The sequence below is a fragment of the Salmo trutta genome, unplaced genomic scaffold, assembly GCF_901001165.1.
Source record: "Salmo trutta unplaced genomic scaffold, fSalTru1.1, whole genome shotgun sequence".
Taxonomy (NCBI): Eukaryota; Metazoa; Chordata; class Actinopteri; order Salmoniformes; family Salmonidae; genus Salmo; species Salmo trutta.
This window is the reverse complement of record NW_021822764.1, coordinates 1-20,312: the sequence shown is the minus strand read 5'-3', so window position 1 is coordinate 20,312 and position 20,312 is coordinate 1. Positions and strand designations below refer to the sequence as shown.

General features: G+C 42.2%; 1 protein-coding gene across 1 annotated transcript; it reads right to left on the bottom strand.

The window, feature by feature from the left end:
- Nucleotides 1–17,589: 17,589 nt before the first annotated feature.
- On the bottom strand, nucleotides 17,590–20,217 carry LOC115184223 (amyloid-beta A4 precursor protein-binding family B member 2; the record flags this gene model as incomplete). Its single annotated transcript, XM_029745250.1, has 3 exons — nucleotides 17,590–17,634; nucleotides 18,999–19,260; nucleotides 20,023–20,217. Coding segments are annotated over 2 exons (420 nt in total), but the record flags the coding sequence as incomplete, so codon positions are not given.
- Nucleotides 20,218–20,312: the final 95 nt, after the last annotated feature.

Below are 20,312 nucleotides of genomic sequence, written 5' to 3'. Positions count from 1 at the left end.
TCCATAAGGAAGAGACCTCACCTTATTATCATCTTGGTGTCCATAAGGAAGAGACCTCACCTTATTATCATCTTGGTGTCCATAAGGAAGAGACCTCACCTTATTATCATCTTGGTGTCCATAAGGAAGAGACCTCACATTATTATCATCTTGGTGTCCATAAGGAAGAGACCTCACCTTATTATCATCTTGGTGTCCATAAGGAAGAGACCTCACCTTATTATCATCTTGGTGTCCATAAGGAAGAGACCTCACCTTATTATCATCTTGGTGTCCATAAGGAAGAGACCTCACCTTATTATCATCTTGGTGTCCATAAGGAAGAGACCTCACCTTATTATCATCTTGGTGTCCATAAGGAAGAGACCTCACCTTATTATCATCTTGGTGTCCATAAGGAAGAGACCTCACCTTATTATCATCTTGGTGTCCATAAGGAAGAGACCTCACCTTATTATCATCTTTGGTGTCATAAGGAAGAAAGAGACCCTCACCTTATTATCATCTGGTGTCCATAAGGAAGAGACCTCACCTTATTATCATCTTGGTGTCCATAGGAAGAGACCCTCACTTATTATCATCTTGTGTCCATAAGGAAGAGACCTCCCTTATTATCATCTTGGTGTCCATAAGGAAGAGACCTCACCTTAATTATCATCTTGGTGTCCATAAGGAAGAGACCTCACCTTATTATCATCTTGTGTCCATAAGGAAGAGACCTCACCTTATTATCATCTTGGTGTCCATAAGGAAGAGACCTCCACCTTATTATCATCTTGGTTCCATAAGGAAGAGACCTCACCTTATTATCATCTTGGTGTCCATAAGGAAGAGACCTCACCTTATTATCAATCTTGGTGTCCATAAGGAAGAGACCTCACCTTATTATCATCTTGGTGTCCATAAGGAAAGAGACCTCACCTTATTATCATCTTGGTGTCCATAAGGAAGAGACCTCAACCTATCTCATCTTGGTGTCCATAAGGAAGAGACCTCACCTATTATCATCTTGGTGTCCATAAGGAAGAGACCTCACCTTATTATCATCTGGTGTCCATAAGGAAGAGACCTCACCTTATTATCATCTTGGTGTCCATAAGGAAGAGACCTCACCTTATTATCATCTTGGTTGTCCATAAGGAAGAGACCTCACCTTATTATCATCTTGGTGTCCATAAGGAAGAGACCTCACCTTATTATCATCTTGGTGTCCATAAGGAAGAGACCTCACCTTATTATCATCTTGGTGTCCATAAGGAAGAGACCTCACCTTATTATCATCTTGGTGTCCCATAAGGAAGAGACCTCACCTTATTATCATCTTGGTGTCCATAAGGAAGAGACCTCTACCTTATTATCATCTTGGTGTCCATAAGGAAGAGACCTCACCTTATTATCATCTTGGTGTCCATAAGGAAGAGACCTCACCTTGTTATCTTCTTGGTGTCCATAAGGAAGAGACCTCACCTTGTTATCATCTTGGTGTCCATAAGGAAGAGACCTCACCTTATTATCATCTTGGTGTCCATAAGGAAGAGACCTCACCTTATTATCATCTTGGTGTCCATAAGGAAGAGACCTCACCTTATTATCATCTTGGTGTCCATAAGGAAGAGACCTCTCCTTGTTATCATCTTGGTGTCCATAAGGAAGAGACCTCACCTTGTTATCATCTTGGTGTCCATAAGGAAGAGACCTCACCTTGTTATCATCTTGGTGTCCATAAGGAAGAGACCTCTCCTTATTATCATCTTGGTGTCCATAAGGAAGAGACCTCACCTTGTTATCATCTTGGTGTCCATAAGGAAGAGACCTCACCTTATTATCATCTGGTGTCCATAAGGAAGAGACCTCACCTTATTATCATCTTGGTGTCCATAAGGAAGAGACCTCACCTTATTATAATCTTGGTGTCCATAAGGAAGAGGACCTCACCTTGTTATCATCTTGGTGTCCATAAGGAAGAGACCTCACCTTGTTATCATCTTGGTGTCCATAAGGAAGAGACCTCACCTGTTATCATCTTGGTGTCCATAAGGAAGAGACCTCACCTTATTATCATCTTGGTGTCCATAAGGAAGAGACCTCACCTTATTATCATCTTGGTGTCCATAAGGAAGAGACCTCACCTTATTATCATCTTGGTGTCCATAAGGAAGAGACCTCACCTTATTATCATCTTGGTGTCCATAAGGAAGAGACCTCACCTTGTTATCATCTTGGTGTCCATAAGAAGAGACCTCACCTTGTTATCATCTTGGTGTCCATAAGGAAGAGACCTCACCTTATTATCATCTTGGTGTCCATAAGGAAGAGACCTCGCCTTGTTATCATCTTGGTGTCCATAAGGAAGAGACCTCGCCTTGTTATCATCTTGGTGTCCATAAGGAAGAGACCTCGCCTTATTATCATCTTGGTGTCCATAAGGAAGAGACCTCACCTTGTTATCATCTTGGTGTCCATAAGGAAGAGAGCCTCGCCCTTGTTATCATCTTGGTGTCATAAGGAAGAGACCTCACCTTGTTATCATTTTGGTGTCCATAAGGAAGAGACCTCACCTTGTTATCATTCTTGGTGTCCATAAGGAAGAGACCTCACCTTCTATCCATCTTGGTGTTCCATAAGAAGAGACCTCACCTTATTATCATCTTGGTGTCATAAGGAAGAGACCTCACCTTGTTATCATCTTGGTGTCCATAAGGAAGAGACCTCACCTTATATCATCTTGGTGTCCATAAGGAAGAGACCTCACCTTGTATCATCTTGGGTCCATAAGGAAGAGACCTCACCTTGTTATCATCTTGGTTGTCCATAAGGAAGAGACCTCACCTTATTCTCATCTGGTGTCCATAGGAAGAGACCTCACCTTATTATCATCTTGGTGTCCATAAGGAAGAGACCTCACCTTATTATCATCTTGGTTGCCCATAAGGAAGAGAGCCTCACCTTATTATCATCTTGGTGTCCATAAGGAAGAGAACCTCACCTTTATTATCATCTTGTGTCCATAAGGAAGAGACCTCACCTTATTATCATCTTGGTGTCCATAAGGAAGAGACCTCACCTTATTTCATCTTGGTGTCCATAAGGAAGAGACCTCACCTTATTATCATCTTGGTGTCCATAAGGAAGAGGACCTCACTTTATTATCATCTTGGTGTCCATAAGGAAGAGCACCTCACCTTATTATCATCTGGTGTCCATAAGGAAGAGACCTCACCTATTATCATCTTGGTGTCCATAAGGAAGAGACCTCACCTTATTATCATCTTGGTGTCCATAAGGAAGAGACCTCACCTTATTATCATCTTGGTGTCCATAAGGAAGAGACCTCACCTTATTATCATCTTGTGTCCATAGGAAGAGACCTCGACCTTATTACATCTTGGTGTCCATAAGGAAGAGACCTCTCCTTATTTATCATCTTGGTGTCCATAGGAAGAGACCTCACCTATTATCATCTTGGTGTCCATAAGGAAGAGACCTCACCTTGTTATCATCTTGGTGTCCATAAGGAAGAGACCTCTCCTTGTTATCATCTTGGTGTCCATAAGGTAGAGACCTCACCTTATTATCATCTTGGTGTCCATAAGGAAGAGACCTCACCTTATTATCATCTTGGTGTCCATAAGGAAGAGACCTCACCTTCTTATCATCTTGGTGTCCATAAGGAAGAGACCTCACCTTCTTATCATCTTGGTGTCCATAAGGAAGAGACCTCACCTTGTTATCATCTTGGTGTCCATAAGGAAGAGACCTCACCTTGTTATCATCTGGTGTCCCTAAGGAAGAGACCTACCTTATTATCATCTGGTGTCCATAAGGAGAGACCTCACCTTATTATCATCTTGGTGTCCATAAGGAAGAGACCTCACCTTATTATCATCTTGGTGTCCATAAGGAAGAGACCTCACCTTATTATCATCTTGGTGTCCATAAGGAAGAGACCTCACCTTATTATCATCTTGGTGTCCATAAGGAAGAGACCTCACCTTGTTATCATCTTGGTGTCCATAAGGAAGAGACCTCACCTTGTTATCATCTTGGTGTCCATAAGGAAGAGACCTCACCTTGTTATCATCTTGGTGTCCATAAGGAAGAGACCTCACCTTGTTATCATCTTGGTGTCCATAAGGAAGAGACCTCACCTTATTATCATCTTGGTGTCCATAAGGAAGAGACCTCACCTTATTATCATCTTGGTGTCCATAAGGAAGAGACCTCACCTTATTATCATCTTGGTGTCATAAGGAAGAGACCTCACCTTATTATCATCTTGGTGTCCATAAGGAAGAGACCCCCACCTTATTATCATCTTGGTGTCCATAAGGAAGAGACCTCACCTTATTATCATCTTGGTGTCCATAAGGAAGAGACCTCACCTTATTATCATCTTGGTTCCATAAGGAAGAGACCTCACCTTATTATCATCTTGGTGTCATAAGGAAGAGACCTCACCTTATTATCATCTTGGTGTCCATAAGGAAGAGGACCTCACCTTATATCATCTTGGTGTCCATAAGAAGAGACCTCACCTTATTATCATCTTGGTGTCCATAAGGAAGAGACCTCACCTTATTATCATCTTGGTGTCCATAAGGAAGAGACCTCACCTTATTATCATCTTGGTGTCCATAAGGAAGAGACCTCACCTTATTATCATCTTGGTGTCCATAAGGAAGAGACCTCACCTTATTATCATCTTGGTGTCCATAAGGAAGAGACTCACCTTTTATCATCTTGGTGTCCATAAGGAAGAGGACCTCACCTTATTATCATCTTGGTTGTCCATAAGGAAGAGACCTCACCTTGTTATCATCTTGGTGTCCATAAGAAGAGACCTCTCACTTATTATCATCTTGGTGTCCATAAGGAAGAGGCCCCTCACCTTGTTATCATCTTGGTGTCCATAAGGAAGAGACCTCCTCCTTTTTATCATCTTGGTGTCCATAAGGAAGAGACCTCACCTTATTATCATCTTGGTGTCCATAAGGAAGAGACCTCACCTTATTATCATCTTGGTGTCCATAAGGAAGAGACCTCACCTTGTTATCATCTTGGTGGTCCATAAGGAAGAGACCTCACCTTATTATCATCTTGGTGTCCATAAGGAAGAGACCTCCCTTATTATCATCTTGGTGTCCATAAGGAAGAGACCTCACCTTTTATCATCTTGGTGTCCATAAGGAAGAGACTCACCTTATTATCATCTTGGGTGTCCATAAGGAAGAGACCTCACCTTATTATCATCTTGGTGTCCATAAGGAAGAGACCTCACCTTATTATCATCTTGGTGTCCATAAGGAAGAGACCTCACCTTATTATCATCTTGGTGTCCATAAGGAAGAGACCTCACCTTATTATCATCTTGGTGTCCATAAGGAAGAGACCTCACCTTATTATCATCTTGGTGTCCATAAGGAAGAGACCTCACCTTATTCTCCTCTTGGTGTCCATAAGGAAGAGACCTCACCTTATTATCATCTTGGTGTCCATAAGGAAGAGACCTCACCTTATTATCATCTTGGTGTCCATAAGGAAGAGACCTCACCTGTATATCATTTGGTGTCCATAAGGAAGAGACCTCACCTTATTATCATCTTGGTGTCCATAAGGAAGAGACCTCCACCTTATTATCATCTTGGTGTCCCATAAGGAAGAGACCTCACCTTATTATCATCTTGGTGTCCATAAGGAAGAGACCTCCCTTATTATCATCTTGGTGTCCATAAGGAAGAGACCTCACCTTATTATCATCTTGGTGTCCATAAGAAGAGACCTCACCTTATTATCATCTTGGTGTCCATAAGGAAGAGACCTCACCTTATTATCATCTTGGTATCATCTTGGTGTCCATAAGGAAGAGACCTCACCTTATTATCATCTTGGTGTCCATAAGGAAGAGACCTCACCTTATTATCATCTTGGTGTCCATAAGGAAGAGACCTCACCTTATTATCATCTTGGTGTCCATAAGGAAGAGACCTCACCTTATTATCATCTTGGTTGTCCATAAGGAAGAGACCTCACCTTATTATCATCTTGGTGTCCATAAGGAAGAGACCTCACCTTATTATCATCTTGGTGTCCATAAGGAAGAGGACCTCACCTTATTATCATCTTGGTGTCCATAAGGAAGAGACCTCACCTTATTATCATCTTGGTGTCCATAAGGAAGAGACCTCACCTTATTATCATTCTTGGTGTCCATAAGGAAGAGACCTCACCTTATTATCATCTTGGTGTCCATAAGGAAGAGACCTCACTTATTATCATCTGGTGTCCATAAGGAAGAGACCTCACCTTTTTATCATCTTGGTGTCCATAAGAAGAGACCTCACCTATTATCATTCTTGGTGTCCATAAGGAAGAGACCTCTCCTTATTATCATCTTGGTGTCCATACGGAAGAGACCTCTCCTTATTATCATCTTGGTGTCCATACGGAAGAGACCTCACCTTATTATCTCTTGGTTTCCATAAGGAAGAGACCTCACCTTGTTATCATCTTGGTGTCCATAAGGTAGAGACCTCACCTTGATTATCATCTTGGTGTCCATAAGGAAGAGACCTCACCTTATTATCATCTTGGTGTCCATAAGGAAGAGACCTCACCTTATATCATCTTGGTGTCCATAAGGAAGAGACCTACCTTGTATCATCTTGGTGTCCATAAGGAAGAGATCCTCACCTTATTATCATCTTGGTGTCCATAAGAAGAGACCCTCACCTTATTATCATCTTGTGTCCATAAGGAAGAGACCTCTCCTTATTATCATCTTGGTGTCCATAAGGAAGAGACCTCTCCTTATTATCATCTTGGTGTTCCATAAGGAAGAGACCTCACCTTATTATCATCTTGGTGTCCATAAGGAAGAGACCTCACCTTATTATCATCTTGGTGTCCATAAGAAGAGACCTCTCCTTATTATCATCTGTGTGTCCATAAGGAAGAGACCTCCCCTTATTATCATCTTGGTGTCCATAAGGAAGAGGACCTCACCTTACCTTATTATCATCTTGGTGTCCATAGGAAGAGACCTCACCTTATTATCATCTTGGTGTCCATAAGGAAGAGACCTCTCCTTATTATTCATCTTGGTGTCCATAAGGAAGAGACCTCACCTTATTATCATCTTGGTGTCCATAGGAAGAGACCTCACCTTATTATCATCTTGGTGTCCATAAGGAAGAGACCTCACCTTATTATCATCTTGGTGTCCATAAGGAAGAGACCTCTCCTTATTATCATCTTGGTGTCCATAAGGAAGGAACCTCACCTTATTATCATCTTGGTGTCCATAAGGAAGAGACCTCACCTTATATCATCTTGGTGTCCATAGGAAGAGACCTCACTTATTATCATCTTGGTGTCCATAAGGAAGAGACCTCACCTTATTATCATCTTGGTGTCCATAAGGAAGAGACCTCACCGTATTATCATCTGGTGTCCATAAGGAAGAGACCTCACCTATATCATCTTGGTGTCCATACGGAAGAGACCTCACCCTTATTATCATCTTGGTGTCCATAAGGAAGAGACCTCTCCTTATTATCATCTTGGGTGTCCATAAGGAAGAGACCCTCCTTATTATCATCTGGGTCCATAAGGAAGAGACCTCCCTTATTATCATCTTGGTGTCCATACGGAAGAGACCTCACCTGTTATCATCTTGGTGTCCATAAGGAAGAGACCTCTCCTTGTTATCATCTTGGGTCCATAAGGTAGAGGACCTCACCTTATTATCATCTTGGTGTCCATAAGGAAGAGACCTCACCTTATTATCATCTTGGTGTCCATAAGGAAGAGACCTCACCCTATATCATCTTGGTGTCCATAAGGAAGAGACCTCACCTTATTCTCATCTTGGTGTCCATAAGGAAGAGACCTCAACCTTATTATCATCTTGGTGTCCATAAGGAAGAGACCTCACCCTTATTATCATCTTGGTGTCCATAAGGAAGAGACCTCACCTTATTATCATCTTGGTGTCCCATAAGGAAGAGGACCTCACCCTTATTATCATCTTGGTGTCCATAAGGAAGAGACCCCTCACTTATTATCCTCTTGGTGTCCATAAGGAAGAGACCTCACCTTATTATCATCTTGGTGTCCATAAGGAAGAGACTCACCTATTATCATCTTGGTTGTCCATAAGGAAGAGACCTCACCTTATTATCATCTTGGTGTCCATAAGGACGAGACCTCACCTTATTATCATCTTGGTGTCCATAAGGAAGAGACCTCACCTTGTTATCATCTTGGTGTCCATAAGGAAGAGATCTCACCTTATATCATCTTGGTGTCCATAAGGAAGAGACCTCACCTTATTATCATCTTGGTGTCCATAAGGAAGAGACCTCACCTTATTATCATCTTGGTGTCCATAAGGAAGAGACCTCTCCTTATTATCATCTTGGTTGTCCATAAGGAAGAGACCTCACCTTATTATCATCTTGGTGTCCATAAGGAAGAGACCTCATTGTCCATAAGGAAGAGACCTCTCCTTATTATCATCTTGGTGTCCATAAGGAAGAGACCTCACCTTATTATCATCTTGGTTGTCCATAAGGAAGAGACCTCCACCTTATTATCATCTGTGTGTCCATAAGGAAAGAGACCCTCACATTATTATCACTCTTGGTGTCCATAAGAAGAGACCTCTCCTTATTATCATCTTGGTGTCCATAAGGAAGAGACTCACCTTATTATCATCTTGGTGTCCATAAGGAAGAGACCTCACCTTATTATCATCTTGGTGTCCATAAGGAAGAGACCTCACCTATTATCATCTTGGTTGTCCATAAGGAAGAGACCTCTCCCTTATTATCATCTTGGTGTCCATAAGGAAGAGACCCCTACCCTTATTATCATCTTGGTGTCCATAAGGAAGAGACCTCTCCTTATTATCCATCTTGGTGTCCATAAGGAAGAGACCTCACCTTATTATCATCTTGGTTGTCCATAAGGAAGAGACCTCACCTATTATCATCTTGGTGTCCATAAGGAAGAGACCTCTCCTTATTATCATCTTGGTGTCCATAAGGAAGAGACCTTCACCTTATATCATCTGTTGTCCATAAGGAAGAGAACTCTCCTCTCCACTTTTTGACCGTCTTCTAAAGGCTATTGGCCCTTCATTTCCTTAGTTTCCTTCTACTGTTCTGCTGTTCTCCTGTTCTCCTGTTCTCCTGTTCTCCTGTTCTACTGTTCTACTGTTCTACTGTTCTCCTGTTCTACTGTTCTCCTGTTCTACTGTTCTCCTGTTCTCCTGTTCTCCTGTTCTACTGTTCTACTGGTCTCCCCAGATGTTTTGGGATGTCCTCTACTGTTCTACTGTTCTACTGTTCTCCGGTTCTCCTGTTCTACTGTTCTACTGTTCTCCTGTTCTCCTGTTCTCCTGTTCTACTGTTCTCCCCAGTTGTTTTGGGATGTCCACTTTTGTGCCTTCCTTCTGGAGTCCAGCCAGGTGTTGTCTGTCTCAGAGATGTTTCCTTCTGGAGTCCAGCCAGGTGTTGTCTGTCTCAGAGATGTTCCCTTCTGGAGTCCAGCCAGGTGTTGTCTGTCTCAGAGATGTTCCCTTGTGGAGTCCAGCCAGGTGTTGTCTGTCTCAGAGATGTTCCCTTGATGAGTCCAGCCAGGTGTTGTCTGTCTCAGAGATGTTCCCTTCTGGAGTCCAGCCAGGTGTTGTCTGTCTCAGAGATGTTCCCTTGTGGAGTCCAGCCAGGTGTTGACTGTCTCAGAGATGTTCCCTTCTTCACATTGCAGAACCATCCATTTCCATCATCTTCATGTAAAGGGTGACCTCTACAATGTGTCGTACCCGGCAAGGAAAACCTTAAACTCTCTAGGGGAGGTGGGACGAAATCGTCCCACACTATTCAACAGGCAGTGAAAAATCAGAGCGCCAAATTTAAAACCACAAAATGTCATAATTCAAATTTCTCAAAAATAGGACTATTTTACACCATTTTATAGATACACTTCTCCTGAATCGAACGACGTTGTCCGATTCCCAAAAGGCTTTACAGCGAAAGCAAAACATTAGATTATGTTAGGAGAGTACAGTGGGGGGAAAAGTATTTGATCCCCTGCTGATTTTGTACGTTTGCCCACTGACAAAGAAAGGATCAGTCTATAATTTTAATGGTAGGTTTATTTGAACAGTGAGAGACAGAATAACAACAAAAATATCCAGAAAAAACGCATGTCAAAAATGTTATAAATTGATTTGCATTTTAATGAGGGAAATAAGTATTTGACCCCCTCTCAATCAGAAAGATTTCTGGCTCCCAGGTGTCTTTTATACAGGTAACGAGCTGAGATTAGGAGCACACTCTTAAAGGGAGTGCTCCTAACCGCAGCTTGTTACATGTAAAAAAGACACCTGTCCTTTGAAGCAATCAATCAGATTCCAAACTCTCCACCATGGCCAAGACCAAAGAGCTCTCCAAGGATGTCAGGGACAAGATTGTAGACCTACATAAGGCTGGAATGGGCTACAAGACCATCGCCAAGCAGCTTGGTGAGAAGGTGACAACATTTGGTGCGATTATTCGCAAATGGAAGAAACACAAAAGAACTGTCAATATCCCTCGGCCTGGGGCTCCATGCAAGATCTCACCACGTGGAGTTGCAATGATCATGAGAACGGTGAGGAATCAGCCCAGAACTACACGGGAGGATCTTGTCAATGATCTCAAGGCAGCTGGGACCATAGTCACCAATAAAACAGCGCCCGCAAGGTCCCCCTGCTCAAGAATACATATACATGCCCGTCTGAAGTTTGCCAATGAACATCTGAATGACTCAGAGGACAACTGGTGAAAGTGTTGTGGTCAGATGAGACCAAAATGGAGCTCTTTGACATCAACTCAACTCACCGTGTTTGGAGGAGGAATGCTGCCTATGACGCCAAGAACACCATCTCCACCGTCAAACATGGCAGTGGAAACATTATGCTTTGGGGGTGTTTTTCTGCTAAGGGGACAGGACAACTTCACCGCATCAAAGGGATGATGGACAGGGCCATGTACCGTCAAATCTTGGGTGAGAACCTCCTTCCCTCAGCCAGGGCATTGAAAACGGGTCGTGGATGGGTATTCCAGTATGACAATGACCCAAAACACACGGCCAAGGCAACAAAGGAGTGGCTCAGGAAGAAGCACATTAAACTGCTAGAACTAGAACTAATAGAGTTAAAACTGTTAGAACTAATAGAGTTAAAACTGTTAGAACTAATAGAGTTAAAACTGAACTAGAACTAATAGAGTTAAAACTGTTAGAACTAATAGAGTTAAAACTGTTAGAACTAATAGAGATAAAACTGTTAGAACTAATAGAGTTAAAACTGAACTAGAACTAATAGAGTTAAAACTGAACTAGAACTAATAGAGTTAAAACTGAACTAGAACTAATAGAGTTAAAACTGAACTAGAACTAATAGAGTTAAAACTGAACTAGAACTAATAGAGTTAAAACTGTTAGAACTAATAGAGTTAAAACTGAACTAGAACTAATAGAGTTAAAACTGAACTAGAACTAATAGAGTTAAAACTGAACTAGAACTAATAGAGTTAAAACTGAACTAGAACTAATAGAGTTAATACTGAACTAGAACTAATAGAGTTAAAACTGTTAGAACTAATAGAGTTAATACTGAACTAGAACTAATAGAGTTAAAACTGAACTAGAACTAATAGAGTTAAAACTGAACTAGAACTAATAGAGTTAAAACTGTTAGAACTAATAGAGTTAAAACTGTTAGAACTAATAGAGTTAAAACTGAACTACAACTAATAGAGTTAATACTGAACTAGAACTAATAGAGTTAAAACTGAACTAGAACTAATAGAGTTAAAACTGAACTAGAACTAATAGAGTTAAAACTGTTAGAACTAATAGAGTTAAAACTGAACTAGAACTAATAGAGTTAATACTGAACTAGAACTAATAGAGTTAAAACTGTTAGAACTAATAGAGTTAATACTGAACTAGAACTAATAGAGTTAAAACTGCTAGAACTAGAACTAATAGAGTTAAAACTGTTAGAACTAATAGAGTTAATACTGAACTAGAACTAATAGAGTTAAAACTGCTAGAACTAGAACTAATAGAGTTAAAACTGAACTAGAACTAATAGAGTTAAAACTGTTAGAACTAGAACTAATAGAGTTAAAACTGAACTAGAACTAATAGAGTTAAAACTGAACTAGAACTAATAGAGTTAAAACTGTTAGAACTAGAACTAATAGAGTTAAAACTGAACTAGAACTAATAGAGTTAAAACTGTTAGAACTAATAGAGTTAAAACTGTTAGAACTAATAGAGTTAATACTGAACTAGAACTAATACAGTTAAAACTGAACTAGAACTAATAGAGTTAAAACTGAACTAGAACTAATAGAGTTAATACTGAACTAGAACTAATAGAGTTAAAACTGAACTAGAACTAATAGAGTTAAAACTGAACTAGAACTAATAGAGTTAAAACTGAACTAGAACTAATAGAGTTAAAACTGAACTAGAACTAATAGAGTTAAAACTGAACTAGAACTAATAGAGTTAAAACTGTTAGAACTAATAGAGTTAATACTGAACTAGAACTAATAGAGTTAAAACTGTTAGAACTAATAGAGTTAAAACTGTTAGAACTAATAGAGTTAATACTGAACTAGAACTAATAGAGTTAAAACTGAACTAGAACTAATAGAGTTAAAACTGAACTAGAACTAATAGAGTTAAAACTGAACTATAACTAATAGAGTTAAAACTGAACTAGAACTAGAACTAATAGAGTTAAAACTGTTAGAACTAGAACTAATAGAGTTAAAACTGAACTAGAACTAATAGAGTTAATACTGAACTAGAACTAATAGAGTTAAAACTGTTAGAACTAGAACTAATAGAGTTAAAACTGAACTAGAACTAATAGAGTTAAAACTGAACTAGAACTAATAGAGTTAAAACTGAACTAGAACTAATAGAGTTAAAACTGAACTAGAACTAATAGAGTTAATACTGAACTAGAACTAATAGAGTTAAAACTGAACTAGAACTAATAGAGTTAAAACTGTTAGAACTAATAGAGTTAAAACTGAACTAGAACTAATAGAGTTAAAACTGTTAGAACTAATAGAGTTAAAACTGAACTAGAACTAATAGAGTTAACTGTTAGAACTAATAGAGTTAAAACTGAACTAGAACTAATAGAGTTAAAACTGAACTAGAACTAATAGAGTTAAAACTGTTAGAACTAATAGAGTTAAAACTGAACTAGAACTAATAGAGTTAAAACTGAACTAGAACTAATAGAGTTAAAACTGAACTAGAACTAATAGAGTTAAAACTGAACTAGAACTAATAGAGTTAATACTGAACTAGAACTAATAGAGTTAAAACTGAACTAGAACTAATAGAGTTAAAACTGAACTAGAACTAATAGAGTTAATACTGAACTAGAACTAATAGAGTTAAAACTGAACTAGAACTAATTAATCCTCCCCCAGCCTCACCTCCCTGGGGAGTAACAGTAGAAGTTCTCTCCCTCCCCTCTCTCCTCCCCCTTCTCCTCCCCCCTCTCCTCCCCCAGCCTCACCTCCCCCCTCTCCTCCCCCTCCTCTCCTCCCCCCTCTCCTCCCCCAGCCTCACCTCCCACCCTCTCCTCCCCCCTCCTCCCCCCTCCTCTCCCCCCTCTCCCTCTCCCCTCTCCTCCCTCCTCCCCTCTCCTCCCCCAGCCTCACCTCCCTGGGGAGTAACAGTAGTTCTCTCCCTCCCCCTTCTCCTCCCCCCTCTCCTCCCCCTTCTCGTATCACCCTCCAACCCCATCAAATCTCTCCTCCTCCTCGCTCCCTTTCTCCAACACAGAGAAAGGCAAAGAGTTGTGAAGTAGTCAAAACACACACACACACACACACACACACACACACACACACACACACACACACACACACACACACACACACACACACACACACACACACACACACACACACACACACACACACACACACACACACACACACACACCACAGGAGTCTGAGGCCTCTTTTTAATAAGTAGTTTATTCATACAGGTTCATACAGGTTAAACTGATATAGTGATAAACCAGTGAGGAGCAAACGGAAGGCAACACATGGAGGCTAAAGCCCTTGTCTTGTTCTATAACATGTTATAACTGTTCTCAAGCCCTTGTCTTGTTATAAACCATATAACATGTTATAACTGTTCTCCAGCCCGTGTCTTGTTCTATAACATAACATGTTATAACTGTTCTCAAGCCCTTGTCTTGTTATAAACCATATAATATGTTATAACTGTTCTCAAGCCTTTGTCTTGTTATAAACCATATAATATGTTATAATTGTTCTCAAGCCTGTGTCTTGTTATAAACCATATGACATGTTATAACTGTTCTCAACCCTGTGTCTTGTTACAAAACATATGACATGTTATAACTGTTCTCAAGCCCTTGTCTTGTTATAAACCATATAATATGTTATAACTGTTCTCAAGCCCTTGTCTTGTTATAAACCATATAATATGTTATAACTGTTCTCAAGCCTTTGTCTTGTTATAAACCATATAATATGTTATAACTGTTCTCAAGCCTTTGTCTTGTTATAAACCATATAATATGTTATAACTGTTCTCAAGCCTGTGTCGTTATAAAACACATTACATGTTATAACTGTTCTCAAGCCGTTGTCTTGTTTTATAACATGTTATTACTGTTCTAACTGTTATAAAGCTTTTGTGTCTGTCTCAGACATGGCTGTGTTCTAAATGGAACCCTATTCCCTATAGGATGCACTATCAGGGTCTATAGGGGGCGTACTCAAAGTACTGTACTACGTAGGGAATAGGGTGCAGTTTGACCAGGGTCTATAGGAGGCGTACTCAAAGCTCTGTACTACGTAGGGAATAGGGTGCAGTTTGACCAGGGTCTATAGGGGGCGTACTCAAAGTACTGTACTACGTAGGGAATAGGGCGCAGTTTGACCAGGGTCTATGAGGGGCGTACTCAAAGTACTGTACTACGTAGGGAATAGGGCGCAGTTTGACCAGGGTCTATAGGGGGCGTACTCAAAGTACTGTACTACGTAGGGAATAGGGCGCAGTTTGACCAGGGTCTATAGGGGGCGTACTCAAAGTACTGTACTACGTAGGGAATAGGGCGCAGTTTGACCAGGGTCTATAGGGGGGCGTACTCAAAGCTCTGTACTACGTAGGGAATAGGGTGCAGTTTGACCAGGGTCTATAGGGGGGCGTACTCAAAGCTCTGTACTACGTAGGGAATAGGGCGCAGTTTGACCAGGGTCTATAGGGGGGCGTACTCAAAGCTCTGTACTACGTAGGGAATAGGGCGCAGTTTGGGAAGCAGACAAGGTGCTATAACTGAGTGAGGAGTGACAATATAAAACGCAAATATAATAATATATAATATAATATACTGTTATAAAATATCCTCATCGTGACGTCGCAGTCCGTTTAAAAACCTTTCTGTCCACGGGGGGCGTTCAAGGCTGCGTGATGTCGCAGTCCGTTTAAAAACCTTTCTGTCCACGGGGGGGGGCGTTCAAGGCTGCGTGATGTAGCAGTCCGTTTAAAAACCTTTCTGTCCAGGGGGGGCGTTCAAGGCTGCGTGATGTCGCAGTCCGTTTAAAAACCTTTCTGTCCACGGGGGGCGTTCAAGGCTGCGTGATGTCGCAGTCCGTTTAAAAACCTTTCTGTCCACGGGGGGCGTTCAAGGCTGCGTGATGTCGCAGTCCGTTTAAAAACCTTTCTGTCCACGGGGGGCGTTCAAGGCTACGTGATGTCGCAGTCCGTTTAAAAACCTTTCTGTCCAGGGGGGGCGTTCAAGGCTGCGTGATGTCGCAGTCCGTTTAAAAACCTTTCTGTCCACGGGGGGCGTTCAAGGCTGCGTGATGTCGCAGTCCGTTTAAAAACCTTTCTGTCCAGGGGGGCGTTCAAGGCTGCGTGATGTCGCCCTTTCTTGATTGGTCTACCTTCCCACCATACTTGCCTGTTAATATTGATAATTGTGAAATATTCAAGAGAGACTGTTCTCAAGGCCTTTCATCAAGAAATACATTTAATGAGTCCCAAATGACCCCCTATTCACTATATAGTGCACTGCTTTGGAGCCCTATTCCCTATATAGTGCACTACTATGAACAAGAGCCCTATCCCCTATATAGTGCACTACTATAGACCAGAGCCCTATCCCCTATATAGTGCACTACTATGAACAAGAGCCCTATTCCCTATATAGTGCACTACTATGAACAAGAGCCCTATTCCCTATATAATGCACTACTATGAACAAGAGCCCTATCCCCTATATAGTGCACTACTTTGAACAAGAGCCCTATTCCCTATATAGTGCACTACTTTGAACAAGAGCCCTATTCCCTATATAATGCACTACTATGAACAAGAGCCCTATGGGAAATAAGGTGCCATTTGGGACACAAACAAATAAACAACAATAGACAATATAAACGAACAGATTGCTGATAAATACATATATATATATATTTGCACTGAGTGGACAAAACATTAGGAACACCTGCTCTTTCCATTAAACAGTCTGACCAGGTGAATCCAGGTGAAAGCTACGATCCCTTACTGATGTCCACCTGTTAAATCCACTTCAATCAGTCTAGTTGAAAGGGAGAGGAAACAGGATGAAGAAGGATTGTTAAGCTTTGAGACATGGATTGTGTCTGTGTGCCGTTCAGAGAGAGGCTATGGAGGACGGTCTTCTGTGGTAGGATAGACTTGTGATTCCTCGCCAAAAGGAGGCTAAGGAGGCTACGGAGGACGGTCTTCTGTGGTAGGATAGACTTGTGATTCCTCGCCAAAAGGACGCTAAGGAGGCTACGGAGGACGGTCTTCTGTGGTAGGATAGACTTGTGATCCCTCGCCAAAAGGACGCTAAGGAGGCTATGGAGGACGGTCTTCTGTGGTAGGATAGACTTGTGATTCCTCGCCAAAAGGAGGCTAAGGAGGCTATGGAGGACGGTCTTCTGTGGTAGGATAGACTTGTGATTCCTCGCCAAAAGGAGGCTAAGGAGGCTACGGAGGACGGTCTTCTGTGGTAGGATAGACTTGTGATTCCTCGCCAAAAGGAGGCTAAGGAGGCTATGGAGGACGGTCTTCTGTGGTAGGATAGACTTGTGATTCCTCGCCAAAAGGAGGCTAAGGAGGCTACGGAGGACGGTCTTCTGTGGTAGGATAGACTTGTGATTCCTCGCCAAAAGGAGGCTAAGGAGGCTATGGAGGACGGTCTTCCGTTTGACTACTAAAACAGGAAGGGTTTTTCCCCCCCAAACCAGAAAAGGCCTTAGAGTCAGGAAGAAAGGCAAGAGAAATATTTGAAAGTATAAAAACACTCTCCTCTCCTCTCATCCCCTCTCCTCCCCTCTCCTCTTCTTTCCTCTCCTCTCCTCTCATCCCCTCTCCTCCTCTCCTCCTCTCCTCTCCTCTCCTCTCCCCTCCCCTCCCCTCCCCTCCTCTCCTCTCCTCTCCTCTCCTCTCCCCTCCCCTCCCCTCCCCTCCCCTCCTCTCCTCTCCTCTCCTCTCCTCTCTTCTCTTCTCCTCATTCATCCCTCCTTCCACAGCCACAGCATTCTGTAGATACAGGAAAACAGGAAGTGACAAGACAACTTGTTCTGGGTGAAAGGTCACTAAGTGGTTTAGACCAGACTAGTAGATTACGGTAGATAGAGATGAGTTGAACTCAACAGGGAAACCGGCGGTGGAGTTGAATGTTCTGGACTTCCATATTTCATATCAAAGGCTTCATGCACACTGTATGAACAGGTGTATACAGGTGTAGATATGAACAGGTGTAGATATGAACAGGTGTATACAGGTGTAGATATGAACAGGTGTATACAGGTGTAGATATGAACAGGTGTATACAGGTGGAGATATGAACAGGTGTAGATATGAATAGATGTATACAGGTGTAGATATGAACAGGTGTATACAGGTGTAGATATGAACAGGTGTAGATATGAATAGATGTATACAGGTGTAGATATGAACAGGTGTATACAGGTGTAGATATGAACAGGTGTATACAGGTGGAGATATGAACAGGTGTAGATATGAACAGGTGTATACAGGTGTAGATATGAACAGGTGTAGATATGAACAGGTGTATACAGGTGTAGATATGAACAGGTGTAGATATGAACAGGTGTATACAGGTGTAGATATGAACAGGTGTATACAGGTGTAGATATGAACAGGTGTATATACAGGTGTAGATATGAACAGGTGGAGATATGAACAGGTGTATACAGGTGTAGATATGAACAGGTGTATACAGGTGTAGATATGAACAGGTGTAGATATGAACAGGTGTATACAGGTGTAGATATGAACAGGTGTATATACAGGTGTAGATATGAACAGGTGTATATACAGGTGTAGATATGAACAGGTGTATATACAGGTGTAGATATGAACAGGTGTAGATATGAACAGGTGGAGATATGAACAGGTGTATATACAGGTGTAGATATGAACAGGTGTATATACAGGTGTAGATATGAACAGGTGTAGATATGAACAGGTGGAGATATGAACAGGTGTATATACAGGTGGAGATATGAACAGGTGTATATACAGGTGTAGATATGAACAGGTGTATACAGGTGTAGATATGAACAGGTATATTATGAACAGGTATATAGATATATATATATTCTGTGTTTCTGTCTCTCTCTCTCTCTCTCCTCTCTCTCTCCCCGTCTCCATCTCCCTCTCTCTCTCTCTCTCTCTCTCTCTCTCTCCACTCTCCCCTCTCCCTCCCCCTCTCTCTGTCTCTCTCTCTCTCCCCGTCTCTCCCTCTCTCCCTCTCTCTCTTCTCTCTCTTTGTGTTGAGGTGATGGGGGGGTCCTACGTTTTGCTGCCATAGTTCAACTGGGCTAGAGTAGTGATTTCCACGGTTACCGAGGTGCGGCGTTGTTCGTTGCCATAGTTACCGGGGTGTGCGGGTCGTAGTCAGTTTAGTTTCCGTGGTTACTCCGGCGGGTCAGCGGCCGCGGGCAGCGGTCCCTTCTGTTTGAGGGTGTCGATGAGGGACAGCAACCCTCTATTCACGCTGCTGGAGACACGTCGAGACGCAGTCCCTCCTCCCGCACCGCCGTTACCGCCGCCGCTGCCCAGGGGGGAGGAGCCACGACCGCAGGAGGGGAGGGGTCTCTGGGAGGGGGGGTGGGCCAACAGGCACTTCTGATACCTTAACTAGAGGAGAGAGAGAGAGAGAGAGAGACAGAGATGTAGAAAGAGAGAGAGAGAGACAGAGATGTAGAAAGAGAGACGGAGAGAGTGAGATGTAGAGAGAGCGAGATGTACAGAGAGAGAGACACAGAGAGAGAGAGAGTAGTGAATGCATACATTTCATACATGTTTTGTTTTTTTCGTACTGGTCCCCCGTGGGAATCGAACCCACAACCCTGGCGTTGCAAACACCACGCTCTACCAACTGAGCTACACGGGACCAGTTGGTAGACTGTATTCACCATGCATGAAGCCTGTACATAGATCTAGATATTATAGAGTGTATTCACCATGAACGAAGCCTGTATATAGATCTAGATATTATAGAGTGTATTCACCATGCATGAAGTTTGTACATAGATCTAGATATTATAGAGTGTATTCACCATGCACGCAGCCTGTACATAGATCTAGATATTATAGAGTGTACCCACCATGCACGCAGCCTGTACATAGATCTAGATATTCTAGAGTGTACCCACCATGCACGCTGCCTGTACATAGATCTAGATATTCTAGAGTGTACCCACCATGCACGCAGCCTGTACGGCCTCAGAGAGCCGTCCAGCGTCGGGTTCACACCATGCATGCAGCCTGTACATAGATCTAGATATTCTAGAGTGTACGCACCATGCACGCAGCCTGTACATAGATCTAGATATTCTAGAGTGTACCCACCATGCACGCAGCCTGTACATAGATCTAGATATTCTAGAGTGCACCCACCATGCACGCAGCCTGTACGGCCTCAGAGAGCCGTCCAGCGTCGGGGTCACACCAGAACACGTGACACTCGTAGTGTTGTCGTCCTCCTCCGTCCATGATGAAGGCAAAGCAGTGGACGTCCCTCCCTACCCCCATGAAGGACAGAAACCTCACCCTGCACTCCACCAACACCTCCTCCTCCTTCACCTCCTCCTCCTCCTGATACACAGGGAGAGACAGAGAGACACATACAGGGAAGCACACAAACACACACACAAAGGATGAAACGTCATCAGAGAGAAAGAGAGAGA